Source organism: Schistocerca americana, chromosome 4 (genome assembly GCF_021461395.2).
Source record: "Schistocerca americana isolate TAMUIC-IGC-003095 chromosome 4, iqSchAmer2.1, whole genome shotgun sequence".
In the NCBI taxonomy this organism is placed as follows: domain Eukaryota; kingdom Metazoa; phylum Arthropoda; class Insecta; order Orthoptera; family Acrididae; genus Schistocerca; species Schistocerca americana.
The window spans coordinates 536,262,202-536,285,293 of record NC_060122.1 but is presented as its reverse complement, the minus strand read 5'-3'; the positions used below and the strand labels follow the sequence as shown (position 1 = coordinate 536,285,293).

The 23,092-nt window shown below is 42.1% G+C and overlaps 1 protein-coding gene across 2 annotated transcripts in view; it reads right to left on the bottom strand.

Moving 5' to 3' along the window:
* The window catches only part of LOC124612862 (coiled-coil domain-containing protein 93), an 82,419-nt gene extending 60,430 nt beyond the window's left edge, over positions 1–21,989 (bottom strand). Inside the window, exons 1-3 of one of the 2 annotated variants that reach the window (XM_047141293.1) lie at positions 21,680–21,989; positions 2,485–2,598; positions 2,298–2,392 (exon numbers count right to left, since the gene is read on the bottom strand). In XM_047141293.1, coding sequence (XP_046997249.1) covers positions 2,298–2,392; positions 2,485–2,598; positions 21,680–21,775 — 305 coding nt within the window. In that variant the 5' untranslated portion in view covers positions 21,776–21,989. The remainder of the gene's footprint in view (positions 1–2,297; positions 2,393–2,484; positions 2,599–21,679) is intronic. The other variant, XM_047141292.1, reaches the window with a different exon arrangement.
* Between the last annotated feature and the right edge of the window lie 1,103 nt (positions 21,990–23,092).

Below are 23,092 nucleotides of genomic sequence, written 5' to 3'. Positions count from 1 at the left end.
AAAACTGCTACACCAACAAGCTGATACAGACCCAGATCACAAATTAGTATCGATGAAGAGTAGACTGAAGTTTGAGAGAATTGTACAGAAGGATCAGTGTGAGCAGAAGTGGGATAGTAAAGAACTGAGGAATGATGAGATGTGCTTGAAGATCGTGGTGTGGATGCTACAGTAAGGAATACTACAGAAGGAAGTTCAGCTGTAGAGGTGTGGATATCTCGGAAAAGAGCCTTCAAAGATGTTGCAAAGGCAAACATATGTACTAGGAAGGTAATTGTGAGGAAATCTTGGGTTACATATGAAATATTTCAACCGTTCGAGGAAAGAAGGAAGTACAAAAATGTTCAGAAAAAAACAGGAATGCAGCAACATAAATCACTCAGGAATTAAATAAATAGTAGGTGCAGGGAAGCCAAAGCGAAATGGCTACAGGAAAAATGTGAACCAATCTACACTACTGGCCATTAAAATTGCTACACCAAGAAGAAATGCAGATGATAAACGGGTATTCATTGGACAAATATATTATACTAGAACTGATATGTGATTACATTTTCACGCAACTGGGGTGCATAGGTCCTGAGAAATCAGTATCCAGAACAACCAGCTCTGGCCGTAATAACGGCCTTGATACGCCTGGGCATTGAGTCAAACAAAACTTGCATGGCGTGTACATACAGGTACAGCTGCCCATGAGGCTTCAACACGATACTACAGTTCATCAAGAGTAGTGACTGGCGTATTGTGACGAGCCAGTTGCTCGGCCACCATTGACCAGACGTTTTCAATTGGTGAGAGATCTGGAGAATGTGCTGGCCAGGGCAGCAATCGAACATTTTCTGTATCCAGAAAGGCCCATAGCCCATAGAGGACCTGCAACATGCGGTCGTGCATTACCCTGCCGAAATGTAGGGTTTTGCAGGGATCGAATGAAGGGTAGAGCCACAGGTCGTAACACATCTGAAATGTAACGTCCACTGTTCAAAGCGCCGTCAATGCGAAAAAGAGATGACCGAGACGTGTAACCAATGGCAACGCATACCATCATGCCGGGTGGTACGCCAGTATGGCGATGACGAATACACGCTTCCAATGTGTGTTCACTGTGATGTCTCCAAACACGGATGTGACTATCATGATGCTGTAAACAGAACCTGGATTCATCCGAAAAATGACGTTTTGCGATTTGTGCACCCAGGTTCACCGTCGAGTACACCATCGGAGGCGCTCCTGTCTGTGATGCAGCGTCAAGGGTAACTGCAGCCGCGGTCTCCGAGCTGATAGTCCATGCTGCTGCAAATGTCGTCGAACTGTTCGTGCAGATGGTTGTTGTCTTGCAAACGTCCCCATCTGTTGACTGAGGGATCAAGACGTGGCTGCACAATCCGTTACAGCCACACAGATAAGATGCCTGTCATCTCGACTGCTAGTGATACGAGGCCGTTGGGATCCAGCACAGCGTTCCGTATTACCCTCCTGAACCCACTGATTCCATATTCTGCCAACAGTCATTGGATCTCGACCAACACAAGCAGCAATGTCACGATATGATAAACCGCAATCGCGATAGGCTACAATTCGACCTTTGTCAAAGTTGGAAACCCCCTTACACGAGGCATCACAACAACGTTTCACCAGGCAATGCCGGTCAACTGCTGTTTGTGTATGAGAAATCGGTTGGAAACTTTCCTCATGTCAGCACGTTGTAGGTGTCGCCACCGGCGCCAATCTTGTGTGAATGCGCATCTTCTTCCTGTTGGTTAAATTTTGCATCTGTAGCACGTCATCTTCGTGGTGTAGCAATTTTAATGGCCAGTAGTGTACTTCATACCTGTAATCTCTGGGCCTCAACTTTCACTAGTTCCATCTGGGTAGCAACCCAATCTCTTCCTCTCACCCTCAGCTGAGTAGTCATTTTCCATCCTATTCCCCCGACTGCAGAACTTATCTGTCTCCCCCTCTATTCCTCCGCCCTTCCCTCCCTCTCCCTTTCTCTACCTCTCCAAAATTATTACCAGAATTAATACAATTTTGCCTTTGCTGCTGAAATCCAACTGTCTCTCCTTTTTCTGCCTTCCAATACTTCTCTACTGTCTCTGTAACACCCCCCCCCCCCCCATGTACTCACCCACCCTCCCAACCATATCTCTCTCTCTCTCTCTCTCTCTCTCTCTCTCTCTCACACACACACACACACACACACACACACACACACACACACACACACTCGCTTCAGTTTAATTTCGTAGGCATCTTCACGTAATTATAATTGGATGGTTGTATAATTATCAACTTACATTTTCTGCCCTATTGTAAAACTGTCTTGAAAAAGCAAGTCAACGTCAACATCAAAATTACATGTCTCAATACACCATGTCATCCCTCCTACAACCTGCAATAATGAAGATTACATATCATTAATAAGTAATTTCACCTTGTCAGTCACAAACAAAATCCTGATATACAGAATTTGCAAAAACAGACCTTATCAAATGGCGAAAGTCCTTTAATTCGAGCTCGGAAATACCCAGCTGCTACAAGAAGATCAATTATTTCCTGAAATTTCAATTTTTGTTCTTCATCATCCCGTACTTCAACCTGTAAAAAATTAAAACATAAGTTTTGAAAGTTCAGCTTCGTTCTCAATACTGCAAGGTAATTATGATAGCTTGATCATAAATCAGAGAGATTCTTATAATATATTAGGTTTGTCACTTTTATGAAGCAGTAACAAAGGAAATGGTTTTCATTTGGAATAATAAGTACAAAACATTACATGTTTGTAGAATATTTCTGCAGTTATTCTCACAATCGGATGTTTTTCTCTTTTTCTTCCTGTTATATACATATTGTACAAATAAGGATCGCACAATATCATGCCAGAGATTAGCAAAAGTGGCTGTTGGAACACTCCCCTTGCAACAACTGCATGACTCCCCTCAATTTTGTAGATTTCAGTCATCAGAGAATGGAAAACTCATGTGGTGCCCACGTGTTTCAAACAAAACTCATCAAACTTTGCCATCGAATGATGCTGTCTAACATATGTATGAGAAGGTCGTGTACAGTGCTTTAATAGGTGCTAACTTGAAAGAAACATTTTAGTCAGAATACACCAATGGCACAATGCAGTACAGCGAAAAGCACACAAAGGCTTCTTTCAATCGATATAATATTTATGTGGAACCACATCTCAAAAAGAAAAAAAAAATGTATAAAAATACTGCAGTGAAATAGTAGCCACGGTTCCATTCTTCAGCATTGTGATGTATGGAAACCCACTGGACTATGACCTAGATATCTCTGACATCAGTATTCACTGTCGATGAGCAAATATGACACTACAGTACACTATTGGCAAGTGTGGCTGCCAGGGGGAGATACCGTGGCTGTGCATACTTTGCATGACGGCTGCCCAGGCACTTCCCAGCACCACCTGAAACATATACAATCGCCACCCAATGATCACCCTCAATCTTATCTCGCTCATCGTGCTATTTCCTAAGTTAGCTAGAACTGTATAGTACCTATCTTGTAACATGACTATACCATACATTGTTTCCACTGTGAACTATCGCCCTGCAAGATCATTAAATACACTGGTTCTGGAGGTGCCGTCTCATCTTTTACGCAGTGAGTTACAACATAAATGATGATGTTCTTGGGCATTTTTCATGTTCATTACATAATCGTGGACCCTGCACAACAAGCTACCTTACCAGTTGTGTCGATGGAATTCATGTTACAGCAGTTTCTTCAACACCAGTTAGAGGGTCAGAAATGTCAGGAAGCCTTGTTCTCCATGTTGCTCTCCTGGCTATGTGCTATGACATGGTGGGAGAGTGGGATGTGCATGACTAGCACCTCCGGAGCATTTTGCCGCATTCCAGGTAAAGCATCCAGCAGCTGAAAAATCGTTTTTCCTGTCACTGATCTCACCCAGTACGTACCAGCTTTTGTGCAAAAGTCCTCTCTCTTGGAAACAACACAATCTGTTCTCTACTAACTGCATATTTTTATTGACACTGACATGTCATTGCATCCTGTGTGGAATATTTTATCAGTGCCATAAACAGCCTAATCAGTCATACAATTCTGGGCAGCTGAAATGCAGGGACTCAATAGGGAAGGCCATTCTGTGACTCCAGTACATAATGAATCGTATGCAGAGAAGATAATTAGGGATGTAAGTACATAATGAATCGTATGCAGAGAAGATAATTAGGGATGTAATTAATCAGACAGCTCCAGATAAGGAGGTGCATCAGAAACTCTACAATCTTAGGGCCCTACTTTGAAAGATAATTTAAAATTGATCCAATCTTTCAAAGTTTTCCTGGGCACAGGCCATTGATTAGAATTCTGAGATGTGAGGATGACTGTCACATCAGACCCTGGAAAGGGATCCAACTTTGCCAACACAGCAAATGCAGCGACAGTAGAGCACAAACAGCGCAGCACTCCATCTCAAAACCAAGGTAAAAAGTCTTGGTCCCCTGACCGCTGTCATATCCATTGTACCTAAACACGTGTCAAAGAAGACTTTCCCAACAGGTGAGCACAGTATCAGACATGCTGGAAGGAAGGACATCTCATGTCTGCCTGCCAAACTCTGGAGTGCCTCAGCATCCCTGTTAAACACTTAAATGTATCTCCAGCTGGGAGCACCTCCCTCTCAATCCACAACTCTACATCTACATCATATTCTGCAAGGTACCTAATAGTGTGTGTGGCAGAGATTTCATAAGATGTAGGTGGGACCAAGTAATATTGCCTGACTCTTCCCAGAACGTGCTCTCGTGGAATATCGAACAGCAAACCTCTCAATGACTCACAATGCCTCTCTTATAATTTCTGCCATTGGGGTTTCTTGAACATCTCTCTAATGTACTCAAGCTAACTAAATGATCTGCGACAAAGCACGCTGTTCTTCATTGTATTTTCTCTACTCTTCTATCAGTCCTGACTGGTAAGGATTCCAGGTACAGGAACAGTACTCAAGCATCGGTTGATCAAGTGCCTTTTATGCCACTTTGTACATGGATGAGTTACACTTCCTTAAGATTCTTCCTCTGAATCTCAGTCTGGCATCTGCTTTTCCTGCTGTTTTCTTTATGTAGTCATTCCATTTAAGGTACTCGTAGATATTTTACCACATATACTGTTTCCAGCAATTTGACATTGACAGTGGAGTTGTGCAGCAGTGGATTTCTCTGTATATTTATGCGCAATATGTTACATTATTTATGGTAAGGGTCAACTGCTAGAAACTGTACCATTCATCAGTCCTCTGCAGGTCATTCTGCAAAGCAATATTGTCATTTGGCATTGCTACTTTCTTACAAATAACCACGCCATCTGCAAACATATCTCAAATAGTTTCTGGTGCCTTCTACTAGATCATTTCCAGGCAATGTAAACAATAATGGTATTATCACACTTCCTTGGAGTACTCCAGAAATTACACTTACATCTGTCAATTTTGTTCTGTTAAGAGCATTGTGTTGGGTTTTACCTGCAAGGAAGTCTTGAATCCGGTCTGACAATTGGTAAGCCAGCAGTACAGGATGGAGTCAAATGCTTTTGGGGCATCATCAACATGAGTACCTTTGTCTACAGTACTATGGATCTCATGGAGGAACAGAGCGAGCTGAGATTCGCAAGATCTCTGTTTGCAGAATCCAAGCTGATTTTTGTGGAAGAGTTTTTCATCTCCAAAAATGTCATAAGTATTGAGCATAAAACATGTTCCATAATTCTACAACCGATTGACATCAACAACATAGGGCTATAATTATGTGCATCTATCCATGACCCTTCTTGAAAACAGAAGTGACCTGCACTTTTTTCCAGTGCTAGTTAGCTTTTGTAGCTCCAGCAGTTTATGATAAACTGCTGATGGAAGAGGAGCAAGTTCTTTTGTATAGTCTGTGTAGAATTGTACAGACATCTCATCTGGTCCTGACACCTTTCCACTACTAAGTGATTCCGTTGCTTTTCTATTCCGTGATTGATTATCTCAATATCTACCATTTTTGCATTTGTACGATGATTCACATGAGAGGCCATGTTACAATCGTCTGTGGGGAAATAATTTTAGAAGAGTGAACTCAGTATTTTAGCCTTCTCTCTGCTTCTTCCATTTTGGTGCCAGCAGGGTCACTGAAGGAATGAATAGAGAATTTCGGCAGATAATTGATTTTGTGTAAAACCAAAATCTCTTGGGGTTTTACTCAGCAGCGTTGTGAAAATTTTACTTTCAGAGTCACCAAAAGGCTCTTTTATTGCATCCCTTGAGCCTGTTTTCACTTTGTACAGCCTTTTATTTTTGGCAGGTAGGTTTTGACTTATCTTGAATCCTGATGAAGCAGTTTCCTAACACAATTATTAAATGACAAAGGGTCTTTCCCATCCCTTAAGATGCTCAGAACATATTTGTCTAAAGCATATTGAATGATGCTTTTGAATTTTTTCCATTTTTGCTCCATATCTTCATCCTCAACACTGAATATGTGATACTGATTGCTTAGATACACTACAATTTGTTCGCTCTCACCTTTATTAAGCAAAAATATTTTCCTGCCTTTCTTAACAATCCTTGTAAAACCCATGTTCATAGTTGCTTTGCTACCACTGCCTTATGATCTTCCTCTACATTAATTGATTAAAGAAGTTCAGATGTGTTTGTTGGCAGGAGATTGAAGATGTTACCTAAGCCTGACTTTAGTGGCATATAACAAACAACACAACCTCAGAGCCGAATAACTTGCGTGCGACTAGGTAAGGCACTTTTTCCGGTACCCGAATTTCTTGGGCAGCCCACTCATCAAGATACATGGGGCAATCCTGAGAAGTGGCAGCATGGCTGCCATTTCAGTTGATACAGCGGGGAGAAGGGCGCGGTTAATCACCCTTTTGTGTATCCCAATCACACATTACACATTTGGCTGTGTGTCGACAAGAGGTTCTAGTGTGGTTGAAATGATGACACTGGTAGCAGCGCATCAAGTTTGGAATGTACAGCCAGACTGTGATAATTTCATAGCCTGCCTTGATTTTGGATGGAAGCACGACTCTATCAAAGATGAGAAAAAAAGTGCGGGTGGGCACTAAGGAGGAATCTACCTTTTTCATCACCCGATGGATGGCAATGACAACCTGATCAGAGACATCAGATTGGATTTTGGCCTCGATTAGACTGTCGAGCAACCTAGTGTAAATAACACCACAGGAAGAATTCTAAGTTCTACGGGCCTCAACACGAACATCGTAGCTGTGGAGAAGCAAGGAGGCAAGCAATTCTTGTGCTTGAGTATCAGAAGTAGTCTCCAAAAGCAAAGTGCCATTCCATAAATGAAAGTAGGATTTCACAGGGCCAGCAATTGCATCAACAGCTTTCTGAATAATAAATAGATTTACCGTGGTGAAGGACTGACGGTCTTCAGTACGTAAGACCACAAAGAACCGCGGTGCAGCGGGAAGGGTCTTTGAATCGTTAGCCTCACTGCAAGGAAATCCCCCATGATTGCCAGCGTCTCCGATGGTGCGCTCCTTTCACAAGGGGTGCACCCACCTTAGGTGATTGTTCACACCTCAGGTCACACCTCCTGAACACCTGAAAGAGGGACCAATCAGCAATTTGGGAAGGTTGAAACTCAGGCAATCACCTTTCCCTGGGCCTGGCCTGTGCCACGTGGTACGTGCGAACCCTACCTGTCGACCTGGGGCTGGGAATTACGCATTATCAAGTCACCTGTTACATGTCAGACACATGGGCCAGCCTTCAGGAGCACACAGGAAGGAGGAAGAAAGAGAGGAACCTCAAAAGCCAAAGCGGAGGAACGAGAGGAGAAGGGAAAAAAAGAAAGGAAAAGGGAGCAAAAAACAGTGGTGAGACTTTTCTAACGTCAGTAACTGACAATGCACAACTTTCCCAACAACACCCAGCATGTTCCCCAAGGGAGGGGAAAAGAATAGCAACTGGACAGACATGCAGTATGGAAAGGAAAAGATGCTGCAAAGGCTGGGGCCCTGTGGTAGCCAAGTACGAACCTGACAAAGAGTGCCAAGCCCCCTGGGAGGATGTGGAGACTTTGAGGTTACTGTCAATACCCAGTTGGAGATTGATGCATATCCCATTCTGATGGCAGACAAGATTTTCCCTGTACTCATGAAAGGCCAGTATTTTTCAAAGGGCGCTCTTTCTGAAGCTTACTTAAAACTACTACTGAATGAGGAATCACAGAAAGTCCTTGTGGTCAACACACCACAAAAATTATATCATTTCAAATCCTTAGTTTTCAGGGTGGCCAGACCCCAGTAATATTTTGAAGGTACCTCAGGCAACTACTGCTGCATGTTCTGGGCTGCATAAATTACCTATATGACACTGTGCTGATGGGGGCCACAGCATAAGTATGCTTAGGAAACCTGAAGCAGCTGTTGTACACCTCCACTCTATAAGCCTCGAATTCAACCTTAAAAATCTCTCTCTCTCTCTCTCTCTCTCTCTCTCTCTCTCTCTCTCAACCATCACCATCAAGGGAATACCTAGGACATATCATCTCTAGCGATAGTATTAGGCCCACACATAAGCTGGTGAAGCAATCACTGCACTTCTTTGAGCCACAGATTTAAAAAAAGTTCCATTCCTTCTTCGGAAAAGTAATGTGTTACGGCCTATTTACCCCAGATGTAGCATAGATTCTGCACACGCTCAACAATCTGTGAAAGAAGGGTGCGCGTTTTGTTTGGTCACAGGCATGGGAACGAGCATTCAAGACCCTGAAGCACACACTTCTACTGGCACCATGTCTCTCCAAATTTCAACCAGGCGAACAACTAGAAGTGCCGATGAATGCCTCTGAATGGAACGTGGGGGCCATCCTGGAACATAGACACTCATGCTCATAAATTAAGGATAATGCTGATACACGGTGAAACAACATTCTGGTGGGCGGTTTGCGGGTTTAAATCATCTCGGGGTATGACCATGCGGTGCATCTGACCTGCTGTCGTCACACGGTGGCGCTGGCAGCAGTCCACATGTGCAGAGGTGTTTTTGGTGCATGTCAGAGTACGGTGCAGTGAGTAAGTGCCCAGACATTTCCAGACATGCTAATGGTGACTGCATGTTGAAAATGGCTCAAAGAACATATATTGGTGATGTTATGAGGGGTAGAATATTAGGGCCACTGGAGGCTGGTCAAACACAGTAGGTCGTAGCATGGGCCCTCCGTGTGCCACAAAGTGTGATTCAAGATTATGGCAACAATTCCAGCAGGCAGGAAACGTGTCCAGGCGCTACAGTACGGGATGTCCACAGTGTACAACACCACAAGAAGACCGATATCTCACCATCAGTGCCCGCAGACGGCCATGGAGTACTGCAGGTACCCTTGCTCGGGACCTTACCACAGCCACTGGAACAGTTGTCTCCAGACTCACAGTCTACAGATGACTGAACAGACATGGTTTATTTGCCCGGAGACCTGCAAGGTGCATTCCACTGACCCCTGATTGCAGGAGAGCCCATAAAGCCTGGTGTCAAGAACACAGGACATGGTCATTGGAACAGTGGTCCCAGGTTATGTTCACGGACGTGTCCAGGTACAGTCTGAACAGTGATTCTTGCCGGGTTTTCATCTGGCATGAACCAGGAACCAGATACCAACCCCTTAATGTCCTTGAAAGGGACCTGTATGGAGGTCATGGTTTGATCGTGTGGGGTGGGATTGGAGGAGTACCTTGAAAAAGCTGCCATCGTGGAGGAGTACCTTGAAACAGAAGATATAAGGTGAGGGGAGTGGCCTGCCTGTTCTCCAGACCTAAACCCCATCGAACACGTCTGGGATGCTCTCAGTCAATGTATCGCTGCACATCTGCAAACCCCTACGACACTTCAGGAGCTCCGACAGGCACTGGTGCAAGAATTGGAGGCTATACCCCAGCAGCTGCTCGACCAGCTGATCCTGAGTATGCCAACCCGTTGTGCGGCCTGTGTACATGTGCATGGTGATCATATCCCAAATTGATGTCAGGGTAAATGTGCAGGAAACAGTGGCGTTTTGTAGCACATGTGTTTCGGGATGGTTTTCTCAACTTATCACCAATATCGTGGACTTACAGATTTGTGTCGTGTGTGTTCCCTATGTGCCTATGCTACTAGTGCCAGTTTTGAGTAATGCCATATTGTGTGGCACCACATTCTGCAATTATCCTTAATTTATGAGCATGAATGTAGATGTGGACGGTTCTGAACATCAGATCCCATTTGCATCAAAGACACTAAGTGCTGTGCAGAAGAGAGATTCACAAATAAAAATAGATGCTCTCACAATCTTCTTTGCGCTGAAGAAATTTCATGTATTCCTATAGTGAACAAAGTTTCATCTCATTACAGATCATAAGCCAATGATCTCCCTCTTCCATACTGCAGCAAAGCTACCTGAGAGGACTACCAACTACTCCAGCGCTAGGCACTCTTTCTCAGCAGATACAATTACAACATTCCCTTCTGCAATATCACTCAACGTGCCAACATGGACTCCCTGTCCTGTCTCCTGATGGGCTCTTATCCAGAGTTCAACCAAAACAAGATCTTGTGTTTCCGGTTGGACAAAGAGGCTCAACTGGTGGTGGATATTATTCCCTTCAGGGTGGACCATGTGGTCACGGTCATGGTCAAGAATATCATCTTACAGGAGGTTCGGTGGTAAATACAACATGTCTGGCTAAACTTCATACCCGGTTGGGACTCACCTACTAACTACAGATCACCAGCTTCCTCAAGATAGTCAAGCCGGAACCTTTCCACCTGACAATCTTATGGCTCTTGCACCAATGTCACTGGCATATCTCGTAAACTAAACTGATCACCTGGCACCATTTGCACTGGTCGGGCATGGACAGGCAGGTCAAATATCTTATACACAACTGTCACCAGTGTGAACAACACCAAGATGCTCCCCACCAAACATTCTCACCGTGGTCAATGTCCTCACGCCTGAGGGAGTGGGTTCACATTGACTTCATGGGTCCCTTCCTGGGACCACCTGGCTGATTGTCCTTGATGTGTACTCCAACTTTCTGAAGGTGGTCAACTGGTGGACCATAAGTGCAGAGGCTATGGTCATGGCATTCAGCAGAATTTTCACCTCTAATGCTTGTGTTGAACAATGGACCATAGTTTCGGTTCCAGATTTTTGATGAGTGCACAATCAAATGGTGAGGTTGAAAGACTGATACAAACTTTTAATACACAGATGAAGAAAGATGTGACTGATGTTCCTCCAGCTGAAACTATTTTGAGTTCCTAACAGTTCACACCAACAGTGGGGGAAGAGTCCGGGGCAACTTCACTATGGTCATTGTCAGGCCCACATGCTCCTATATCTCAAACTGCCAGCGCCTCCTGGACCATCAGCATCACTGTCTTCATGCTTCTGGTTGGGCAGCCATGTATGAGCACAGGGCTCCTGACATCAAGGCAAGTGGAATCCAGCAGCACTGGGGATGCTGCATGTTCACTCCGGCCACAGGGGACCGGATGGTGACACATCCTCAAAATCAGCTCCACCTGTGTCAGGGGACCCAACCACTGCCACTGCTGCTGCCTCCAGGCCCTCTAGCAGACACACATTACAGCAATGCTAACTTTCATTTGTCTTCTGCCGGACCCTCTGCTATCTCCCCTCATACTCCCACTCTGTTCCTGCTCTCTGGTTCTCTGTTCAATTCACCAATCCCAGCCACAACCTCACCTCCCTCTGTTTATAGTCCACTCAAGGTGGACCAGATGTAAGAAGAAGATTAGACTGTGGTACCGGCCTTGCCCCACAATTGCAGCTCTCCTCTGTGCCAGGTCCTAATGTGAACATGGAGTCCAGCTTTGGAGTCACCAAGACTCTGGCAGTGCTACCAGCCAGGGAACTTCTGGCTGTATGCTTGTATCCACTCCAACTGAGAGCTGGTAAAACTGGAGGGGTCGTCCGATACTTTCAAAGACATTGACCTGGTTCAGAGCACTGCCCGGGTGATCAGCCGGGCACGGGTCAATTTGCTGAGATGTAGCTTGTTGCTTTCCCAAGGAAGAAGGGATGTGGTAACCCCCTGGGATACGATCGAGACATCAGACACCGTTGCACAACTGGCACCATACGGCATTACAGTTATTCTGTGTTCACTATTGCGAACCGTGGCTTCCATGGGGAGACACTTTGGCCAAGTGAACATGCAAGATGGTTGTGCAGACACCTCCCAGTGCCACCTAAGACCCACCGTCTGCATACGAAATCACAGCACAGCAACCATCCTCAGTCTGCTCTCACTCATCGTGCTAGTTACTACGCTAGCAAGAACTGTACTGTACCTGTCTTGCCATGTGCATAATCCATACACTGTATCCATTGTGAACTATTGTCCTGTTACATCATTAAATGTACTTATTCTGGAAGTGTCGTCTCATACTTTTTTACGTTGTGAGTTATATCACCATGTTTAATGTATTTTAGTGCAAATTACTAGATCTACTGGAGCAAAATACACTATTACTGCTTCTCCGTCAAATTACAGTACTATTTTGATTACACGAACATTTAAGCATTCATTAGTTATGCATATTAGTTTAAGCTCTATACAATACAGGAAATACAGGTCACCAGCTCCCTGAAATTAAAATCGATAAACATGCCAGCACAGTGAAATACACCCAGAAGCTGTTCTGTCACATATTGATAGATCACTGGAAATAAAGAGACAGAAAGAGAGCGTAGAAACATGTTATTGCGTGCACTAGTCTTAGCCAAAAGAAGGAACATGGCAGATGACAGTTCATGTAATTTGTTATTTCTTAACTGTCCTTCCAAAGAACTAGAGCAGCTGAAAATTCAGTATTCATCAGTAATTTCCAGGAATGCCAGCTTCCTTGGATGTTTTCTTTCAGGAATTTATTATCTTTCAAATTTGCAACATTGCATACACATTTTCCCAGTCTCCCTTAGTACAAAGGGCGTTCAAAAAGTTTTACAGAATCATCTCTAATTTTTTTTTATTTTTTGCAGGAGGAGAATGAAATTTTTTGTGAACATACTTGGAACATTTAGCTACAAGTTGGTCTATAGAAGTATTTTCTTTTATTTACAGGCGAGCCATAATGGACAGTGAAGTAGACGTCAGGTTGCAACAACAGTCGGTGATGGAGTTCCTCTTAAAGACCAGCAATGACTCTGCCACATCGATTCACAGGAAGTTGCTCCCTGTTTATGGGGAGGGCACAGTGGATCGCAGCAGTATCCAGCGGTGGTTGCAGAGGTTTAAAGAAGGTGATTTCCCTCTATTGGACAAACCATGATGCGCTAGACCATCAATGGCTGTGAGTGATGTGAATAAGGAGACCACTGATTAAATCATCCAAAATGGCAGACGTGTGACAACACAACAGCTTGCTGAAATGACTCATTTGTCACTGGGTAGTGTGGTATCACTGCTACGGTCACTAGGGGACAGAAAAACCTGTGCATATTGGGTGCCTAGATTATTGACAACAGAAATGAAAACGATGAGGAAGAATGTGTGCAAGAGTCTCATGAAGACCTTTACTGAAGAGTGGAAACAGTGTTTCGACGGAGTCATTACCCAGGATGAAACATGGTTGTTTTTTTCTGAACCTGAAAGCAAAACCCTATCCATGGAGTGGTGTCATCTGTAATCCCCTGGGAAGAAGAAACCAAGACTTTCACGAACAGCAGGCCAAAAGGTGATGGCCTCCTTCTTTGGGGATCAGTGTGGTGTTATTTTCAATGACTTTTTGGAACCTTACTCCAAAATTAACCAGGACCATTGCTGTTTGTACTTAGACAAGCTGTGACGTGCCTCAAGACCCACAGACCACAGCTTCAGGGTCAGCTCATCAGACTACACCATGACAATGCCAAACCCCTTACAGCCCTTATGACGCAGCAGAAAATCAGGAAAATGGGTTGGAAAATTGTTCCTCATCCTCTATACAGTCCGGACTTGGCTCCGTCTTATTTTTACCTCTTTGGTCATCTGAAGGCCCACCTGTGCAGTAAAACATTTGATAGCAAGAAAGACCTTATTTCCTGTGTCAAGCGATGGTGTAAAAGTCAATCCCCAGAATTTTACCAAAGTGCATTTACATCATGTGTCGCAGCTGATGGATGCTACATTGAGCAGGCTCAATGTATAGCTAAATGTTCCACATATGTTCAAAAAATATTTCATTCTCGTCCTGCAAAAAATAAAAACATTAGAGACGACTGTACAAAACTTTTTGAATGCCCTTTGTAACATTTTCAATGGCTTCCTCATATAAATTCTGCACGTATTCAATTCAGAATGTGCATTATTTGGACATTTCCTTTCATTAGCACCCATATATTTTCTATTTGGTTGTCTTGACAATGGTAAAGAGATCATCACCTCACACCATTGTGGCCTGGTTCTGCTGCTATGCTGTCAAATTCAAGCTACTGTAAGGTCCAATACACACAGAAGTGGCACAGTGTGGGCATATGGCAGTGATGTGGTGGAGACAAGATACTGCTCTAAGCCACCTCCATCTTAACAAATGAAGTAAGGTGGTAAACCTTTCGCAGCCACGCCACCACTGTGTCCGTGGCATCATTTCCTTAACATGGAGGCGGCTGGAAACAATGACACTTCCCCGCCAGATGTCTGTGGCACACCACTGTGTGTATAGCACATAAAGATGCTTTTGGCACCTAAGTACTTCTTCCATTTTCTCCACTTTAAAGTAGAAGCCCAATTTGTGCCTGCTCAGCAGCCACATTCGCACCAGTGAAAGTAAGAGAGACTACTGAAATAATTAAGCAGGCCAACAGCTACCAAATGTCATCAAGACATTAAAGAACGCATTTCAAATATACTGGTATCCAAAATTAAAGCATCAAACCACTATTTGCCTGTCATATGTCTACTTCATGATGTAATCATACTAACTGTTTACAAACATGTCCGCACAATTGTGTTCTGCACAGAAGATGGCATTCTGGTCAGTGACTAACCACACCAACAATGATGTCAGGGCACCTATCAAGTGTGTAGTGCCTGCCGGGTAGTCCAAACCCACAATCTTTGTGTACACAGTCATAGATGGTGCTGTATGTGTACACAGGCATAGATGGTGCTGTATCAGACAGTGAAGATGCCTACCAGACACTCTGCAGTGGAGGGACACAGGAAGAATAGAAGCAGGGCAGTCACAAACTGATGTGGCCCGAAGGCTTAACATGAATTGTTCTGTTGTTTTTGGGATGTGGCAACAGTTCATACAGACCAGAACTGTATTCTGAAGAAAAGAGCAGGGCCGACCACGTGTGACAAGAGAAAGAGAGAACCGTTATTTCACAGTAAGGGGACGTTGGCACTGCTTTAGTATTGCAAGGCAGCTGGCATCTGACCTCCCAGCATCCACTGGACTTGTTGTATTGAGTAAAACGGCGTATAGAAGGCTTCTGTGGAATGGCCTTTGTTGTTGGAGACCTGCTGTATGTGTACCTCTGATCCATTTTCACAGAAGGGAATGTCTAGAGTGGAACTGTCAACATGCCACCTGGCCAGTCAAACAGTTCTTTCCACAGATGAGCCCCGATTTGATCTGTAGTGAGAGTCTCGACTGATTCACATATGGAGGGAATGTGGAACACGTTTTCAAACCCAAACATTGTGGAAAGAGACTGATACTGAGAAGGACCCCTAATAGTGTGAGCAGGGCTTATGTTGACCACTCGAACACTTCTTCATGATAACATATGTTTTTGAGTGGGGTCCGCCTTTAGCAAAACACTATTTTGTTTTTGTCCCAGACATGTATCACTGCAATTGCAGTATCATCAGTGGGTTTTCTTATTGTTATGGCTACTTACCACATGGTGTCATTTTCCTGCTGTATTAAATTTTTATAGTGTCTTTTTTTTCACCTGCAAGGTTTCTTTTTTCGTCATCTTCTTCATTGCCAAGTTCAGTGTTTTGAGTTGTCACTGTCACTGTCTATCAGTATCTATAGTGTTTTGCTAAAGGTGGACCCCACTCAAACACATATGTTATTGTTAAAGCAAACACAGACAAAAGAGCCCCAACATCAAGATGACTTATTCACGAACTTCTACAGTTGGATCGGCAAGGTTTAACTGCTGTCAGGTATCGTGATGAAATCTTGGGACCTTGTGTGGGGTTGTTGTGAGGTGCCATGGGCCCAGACTTTGTACTGACAGATGATAATGTTAGACTTCAAAGAGCATGGGTGGTTGATATTTTCTTAGAAATGGAAGAATTTGCACACATGGCGTGGCATGCTTGCTCATGATTTGAATCCCATAGAGCAAATCTGGGATGCAGTAGGGACACACCAACAACTCTCCAAGACTTGCGAGCGTCTCTGCAGGAAGAATGGGTGTTATTGCCTCAACATGAGATTGATGACATCATTTACAGCATGCAGCATCACTGTCATGCCTGTATTGGTGCCAGAGGTGGTCACACCCGGTACTGAACACATTAACCAGTTTTCAGAATGTGTGTCTAAATCCGTTAATTTAGAAAAAATTGAGAACATTTTTGTCTATCATTATGCATGTTGCAGTTGAATATGTTCTGTACTCCTTAAATTGTTTTTACTTTACTATCACCTGTTTATATTGTTTTGTGGCAAAATAAATGCAACTTTGCAAAATTTCTGTTTGCTGCTTTAATTTTGGACACCAGTGTAGGTAGCATGCTCCAGCTGGACATATTTCATTAACTGAGCATTCCATCATAACAAGTTAACATTTTTGAGCTCTTCTAATGGCATATTATATGAGCCAGTGGCATATCTATTTGCAGGTTTTTTAAGTGTCCTCTCTCTTTAATATCAACTGTGTTCACACAGCAATATTTTTCATCACTTTCTTCCTCATCTGCTACACCTGAGCCCTGTTACCTTTTTCAATAAAAAAAAAAAAGAGGGTATTTCGGAATCAAATATGTTATTTAAAGTGACAGAATCATAATTTAATCAGTTCAAATGTTCTGTCACTTTATATGTTAAACTTTGTGACACTGTCACCAAGAAGCAAACATGTAATTGAAGTGCACTTCATACCACAATACACAAAAGATTATGAGTACATACCTGTACCTGATATCTGACTTACAGTTTATAGTAATTTTAAGGTGTGCAGATCATACAACTCATACCAGGACTGCTGACACATAGTCTACCACGGAACTATCATTTTACTGATTTTCTTTAATGTTTCATCCCTACACAATAGGAATGAACCAGGAGATAGATGATGTGATGATGATGATGATGATTTAAGGGTGCTCTATGGAGTAGTTACCAGTTTACATGCTGAATTTGAATGTATGGATGAAATTTCACTTTCCTGCAGCCAGTCTGAAACTTCCTGATAGATTAAAACTATAAGCTGGACTGTGACTCAATGCTGGAACCATTAATTTTCTCAGTCAATTGCCTGAGAGATAAAACAGCACTATTGTTGTTGTGGTCCCAGAGTGGCATCTATCTTTCCCACAGTCATACATGCTGCTACAGATTTGCATTTCTCTTATAGTCATTTCTGCTTTGTCGCTTTGTACTTTCAGACAATCTAATTTTTTTTATGTCTGTATTCCCATTTGCATGCATCATTTCCTACATTTTTGTATCTTTTCCTTCTGTCTATTAGATTCAATATATTGTGTGTTATCCAAGGATTCCTAGTGGACTTTGCCTATTTGACCATCTGCTGCCTGCACTATTTCATCTCACAAAGCTACCCATTTGTCATCTATTCTCCTCCTTAGCACTATTTCAGTTAACTGTTGCCTAATGCTTTCTTTGATTGTCTCAACAACCTCTGACTCTTTCAGTTTATCAAGGTCCCATCTCCTTAATTTCCTACATTTCCGCTACTTCTTCAGTTTTAAACCACTGTCCCCATCTGCCACTGGAAATGTTTTGCAGTTCAAAATCTCTGTCTTACTATCAGAACCACAACACTGATTCTCTGCTCCAGAATATGTATACCCTGTGTGGCAAAGATCTATCCATGCCAAGACCGTGGGCACTGTCTTGAACAAAGCTTGCAGGTTGGTCACTGGATGCTTAAAACCCACACCTGTTAAAAAGTTATTGCAATTCCAAGTATTTTTCAAAACGTCACTGCTGATCAAGAACAACTGACGGCTGAGGTTGTTGAAGCTCAACCACTATTTGGCCAACAACACACTCAGCATGGGCTGAAATCAAGCATAAGTTTCCTCTAGACATCAAGGTCTTTGGAAGTACCTCCAGATAAGGCAAGGCTTGATTGTGGAGCTCCAAACATCATGAGTGGATGGAACCGTGTGAACATCTTCAATCTGGTTACAATGAGGACTGGGGTGTTTGGAGGTCCCTTAAGCAAATAAGAACTAGTGTTGGCAGGGCTAAGTCATCTTTTAAGTCATGGAGCTTCATATCTGGGGATGGGAACTGCAAATGTGGCCAAGAACAAACAGCCATCCATTGTGCCTCTGTTCATTTTCAATCTCAGAACAAGATTTACAACTTGCAAATGACAATGCCCTAGGTGTGGTTCAGGTTTGAAGAAATGTTATCTGAATGCAGATTTGGTCAACTGTTTTGTCTTGTTAATTTATTTTTTATAATCCATGTACATATAACTATGATTTTATGGGAACAATTATACATTTAATTGTATATATTTAGCACAATTCTGACATGAGGAAAAAAAATTTATGTAATCTCTCTGAAACTTTCCATTGTCTCTAGGTCTTCTTCGCACACACAGCATTCTTTCGTGATCCTTAAATAAATTGTTAGCAAGTATTAAATTATGTTCTGTGCATAATTCTAACAGGCAGCTTCCTCTTTTACTCCTTTCCCCTAGGCCATGTTCTACTATTTTTCTCAGATTGCAGTACCCATCACAATTTCCTTCCCCTTCAGCTATCTGAATAATTTCTTTTACCTCATGAATATTTTCTTTCAACCTCTTTATCATCTACTGAGCTAGCTGATATATAAACTGGTACTACTGTCGTGGATGCTGACTTTGTACATATGGTGGCTATGATAATGTGGTCAATATGCTGTTCATAACCAATTTGTTGCACCTATAATTTCTATGCATATCAAAATTTTGTTTCAGTATTGTATTAACACGAAAATCCACCCTCCATGAACCATGGATCATACCATTAGTGTGGTGGCTTGTGTGCCTCTGCAATACAGATAGCTGTACTGAAGGTGCAGCCACAACAAATGTGTTTCTGTTGAAACTGTGAACAGCTGAAAGCAAGGGGCAACTCCAGCCATAATTTTTCCCAAGTATATTCAGCTCTGCTATATGGTTAAATGATGATGGCAACCTCTTGGATAAAATATTCCAGGGGTAAAACAGACCCTCATTTTAATCTTCAGGTGGGGACTACTCAGGAGAATGTCGTCATAAGAAGAAAAAAAATTGGTGTTCTAGGATTGGAGTGTGAAGATCACTTAACCAGACACATATATTAGAATATTTAAAAAGGGACACTGATACGTTGAAGTTAGATATAGTGGGGATTAGTGAACTTCAGTGGCAGGAGGAACAGGACTTCTGGTCAGACGAATACAGGGTTATAAACACAAAATCAAATAGGGACACTGCAGGATTAGGTTTAATAATGAATAAGAAAATAGGAATGTAGTTAAGCTACTATGAACAGCAGAAGAGATTGAAGAAATGTATGATGAGATAAAAGAAAGTATTCAGACAATTGAGGGAGACAAAAATTTATTTGTGATGGGGGATCAGAATTCGATAAGGAAAAGTAAGAGAAGGAAAAACTGTAAGATAACGTGGGCTGGGGGGAAAGAATTGAAAGAGGAAGCTGCCTGCTAGAATTTTGCATGGAGCATAATTCAACCATCACTAACACTTGGTTTAAGAATCATGAAAGAAGGTTCTACATGTGAGAGAGACCTGGAGACACCAGAAGGATTCAGACTGATTATGTAATGGTAAGACAGAGATTTCAGAAGCAGATTATAAAGCAGATTTGAATTACGAGCAAACTATGCTACAGAAAACTTAGACAGCATTCGGGAAGACAATGTTCAGTTTCTTCAACATCATGTTCCCCATGTAATGTCATAACCTGCCAAGTCAATCTCAATCAATCATCTTCACTATTTGAAATAAAATAGGCCTTTAAGGCAGGCCAGCAGTATTTAGGCCTGTGAACTGTAGTAAGTAGCAAGAACCACCCTGAATAAATATGTCATAATATTTCCTTAAAATCTATCTCCACAAACTGAGAAAAATCTCTCTCTGACTGAACATTTGATGCAGAGGAACCAAATTCAACATAGATTTTGAGAAATAATGTCTCTACATCATAATGAAATGTTTAAGACCATATTTTACAGTATTATTTATGACATGTCAGTTGCAATTAGCTATCAAAATGGATGGATATTTGTTTTTTAATAACACAAAAACCAAAATATTTTTGCCATAGTTCACTGGAGGTTTGCCAGCACCGTATGCAGATAATTGAGACTTTTAATTATCTGCAATAAAGACCTGTCAATTCATTATCTTACATCTGCCACTTACAATGAACAAGGCATTTTCATGTCCAGATTTGGTTGTTTGTGGTTTTGTTGTTTGCTGCTAGAGTTCAAACACCACCCAAAAGATGGGTTACTGTAGTATTGAATCTAATGAAAGTAATGACTGCGAAAAATAAGAGCTGCAAAGCATGTCTCACCATGAGAAGATGCTGCCTCGTTGATAGTGGTGGTTTGCCAGGCTCGGTGCACAGGCTGGATATTGAGTTGGTTCTGTAGGCACTGCATGCCAGCCTAATTTCCTCTCTAGATTAGATTAAGTTTTCGTTCCATAGACCCAAAAAATGAGTATTCTCGTGGGTGTGGAACATGTGGGAAGCATATATCTTTTGATACACCATATGCAGTGCAACATATTCTAATAGATGCAGGAAAAACTGCAGGAGTCAAGCCATGTCACCTCTCCAGACACATTTGTAATCCTTAATGATGTTCAGTATTTTTTTTTTTTTTTTTGCATGAAATTTTCAACTCTGAGATGTGGCAATGCAACCAACTTTTCATCAAAACATAAACCCAATATTTACCAGACTTGTTAAAAATTTTTATGTGATGATATTCATGCAGAATTCTGGAAGTAGCTCTGTCAATGATTAAAACCTGCACAATGCTTTTTTTTTTTTTCTTATCCATTGTTCCAATCTCAATACCAACAACTGAAATTGCATAAGGAGTATTTTACTGGTCTCTTCACTTTTGAAGTTAGGCCCTAATGGAATTAGGAATGTTGGGTACCGATCTGAAAGTGAAGTTAAATTTAGATAAAGATTAATGTTGTGTCGTTTCAACAGCTTCACCATTGACAATTTCTTAAACAGAAGCACGTAATTCGAATCAAATGTGTTTCATAAATCACAAAGTCCATATTGATATGAATGTTGAATGTAATCTAATTAGAAACAACATAGGCTATGGGAATGTAATGCTGTGACATGGTACCAGATTTCCACATTATGTCCCCCCGTCATTAAATAAGTTCACCACCGGTAAATTAATTTAATACATATCAAACTGTGCAAAGTTCTCTTTTACCTCAACTTCATTTCCATCTGCATCAATTCTCGTTGACAGTTTATTTCCCGTTTTTGGCTTAGAAGTAAATACATTTGCGGCGACAGACATCTTCATATAACATTAACAATTAAATAATTCCTAACAATCAACGTTGCGAAACTGATAACACAAATACAAGCTAAATTTCAAATCTTGTAATTTTAAATGTTTTGACAATTAGCTTTGTCGGCTACGCTGTGCACACCGCGTCTTATTGACATTAATAATCGATGTTCATATCGCTGCAATATATCGATGTACAGTCAACCGATGTAACATTTTTCCTCTTCTCGAAAATACTAGAAACAAAATAAATTACACAGCACAATAGACACATTTGGTTCTCGACACTTTTAACCCCCGTAAAATTACGGGCCCAGTTAGACCGTCAAGCAGTCTGCCGTCTGTAGTCTGTACTTTTCCCGGGAGTGCTATCTCCGTCGTTTATCTTTGTTCATGTGTGTGTTCTTCCAAAGCTGACAACACATTAAGGCCCGTCCACACGCAACGATCTGTCTGCGCAAATGTCTGCGCACATCACATCTGCGCAGACAGATCGTTGCGTGTGAACAGAAGATTTGCACCAACCTGAGGTGTGTGCAAACCTGGAAGTTGGAGTTTGAGCGAAACCTCTCAAATCTGTGGGTTCAAACCACATCTGCGCAGATAAGTTGGAGCGTGTGGACAGGAGATCGCCGCAAATCTGGCGTGAAACAGCTGTTTGCTCAGTCTAGTGTTTGTATTTGTGCGCACAGGGCATTAAAATGGCTGATACTCGTCAGTGTTCTCGAGAGTTTGTGAGTTCATTGAAATATATAGAAACCACCAATGTTTGTGGAAGATTAAAGTAAAGAATATAGTGACAGAGACAAAAAGACAGCAGCATACAATGCTCTAATTGAAAAATTGCGGGTATTATTTCACTCAACTCTTGTTTCGATATTGCAGTTGAAAATTCCAAGTCCTTGTAGCTCCTTCCTGTTGCTAGGAATCTTAATGTTACCGCCAGCCGTTCATATGGAGAAATTGCCCTTCTCTATACAAGTATTTTGTCTCATAATATGAGGGGTTACAAGCTTTAAGAGATAATTTTAAGTTTCGACATCCATCCGCAAATAATTTAGCCAGTCGTTGGGTTCGCCCTGCAACTCTCGCAGTAAATTTACGTGAGAAAACTGCTTTCGCTTTAGCAGCCAATGTCTACACCATTGTGACCGCTTTCTCTGTTTCTTGCGGTTGGTCTGGATGTTTTTTGCAGCACAAGTTGCGAACACAAACCACAAGAGAACTTCCTCCATTTCTATATTTCAAAATAACTGAATTAAATTTTTGACGTTTACGGTGAGCGTAGTTGCTAGCCACTGATATTTCTTTTCTATACCGACAGATGGC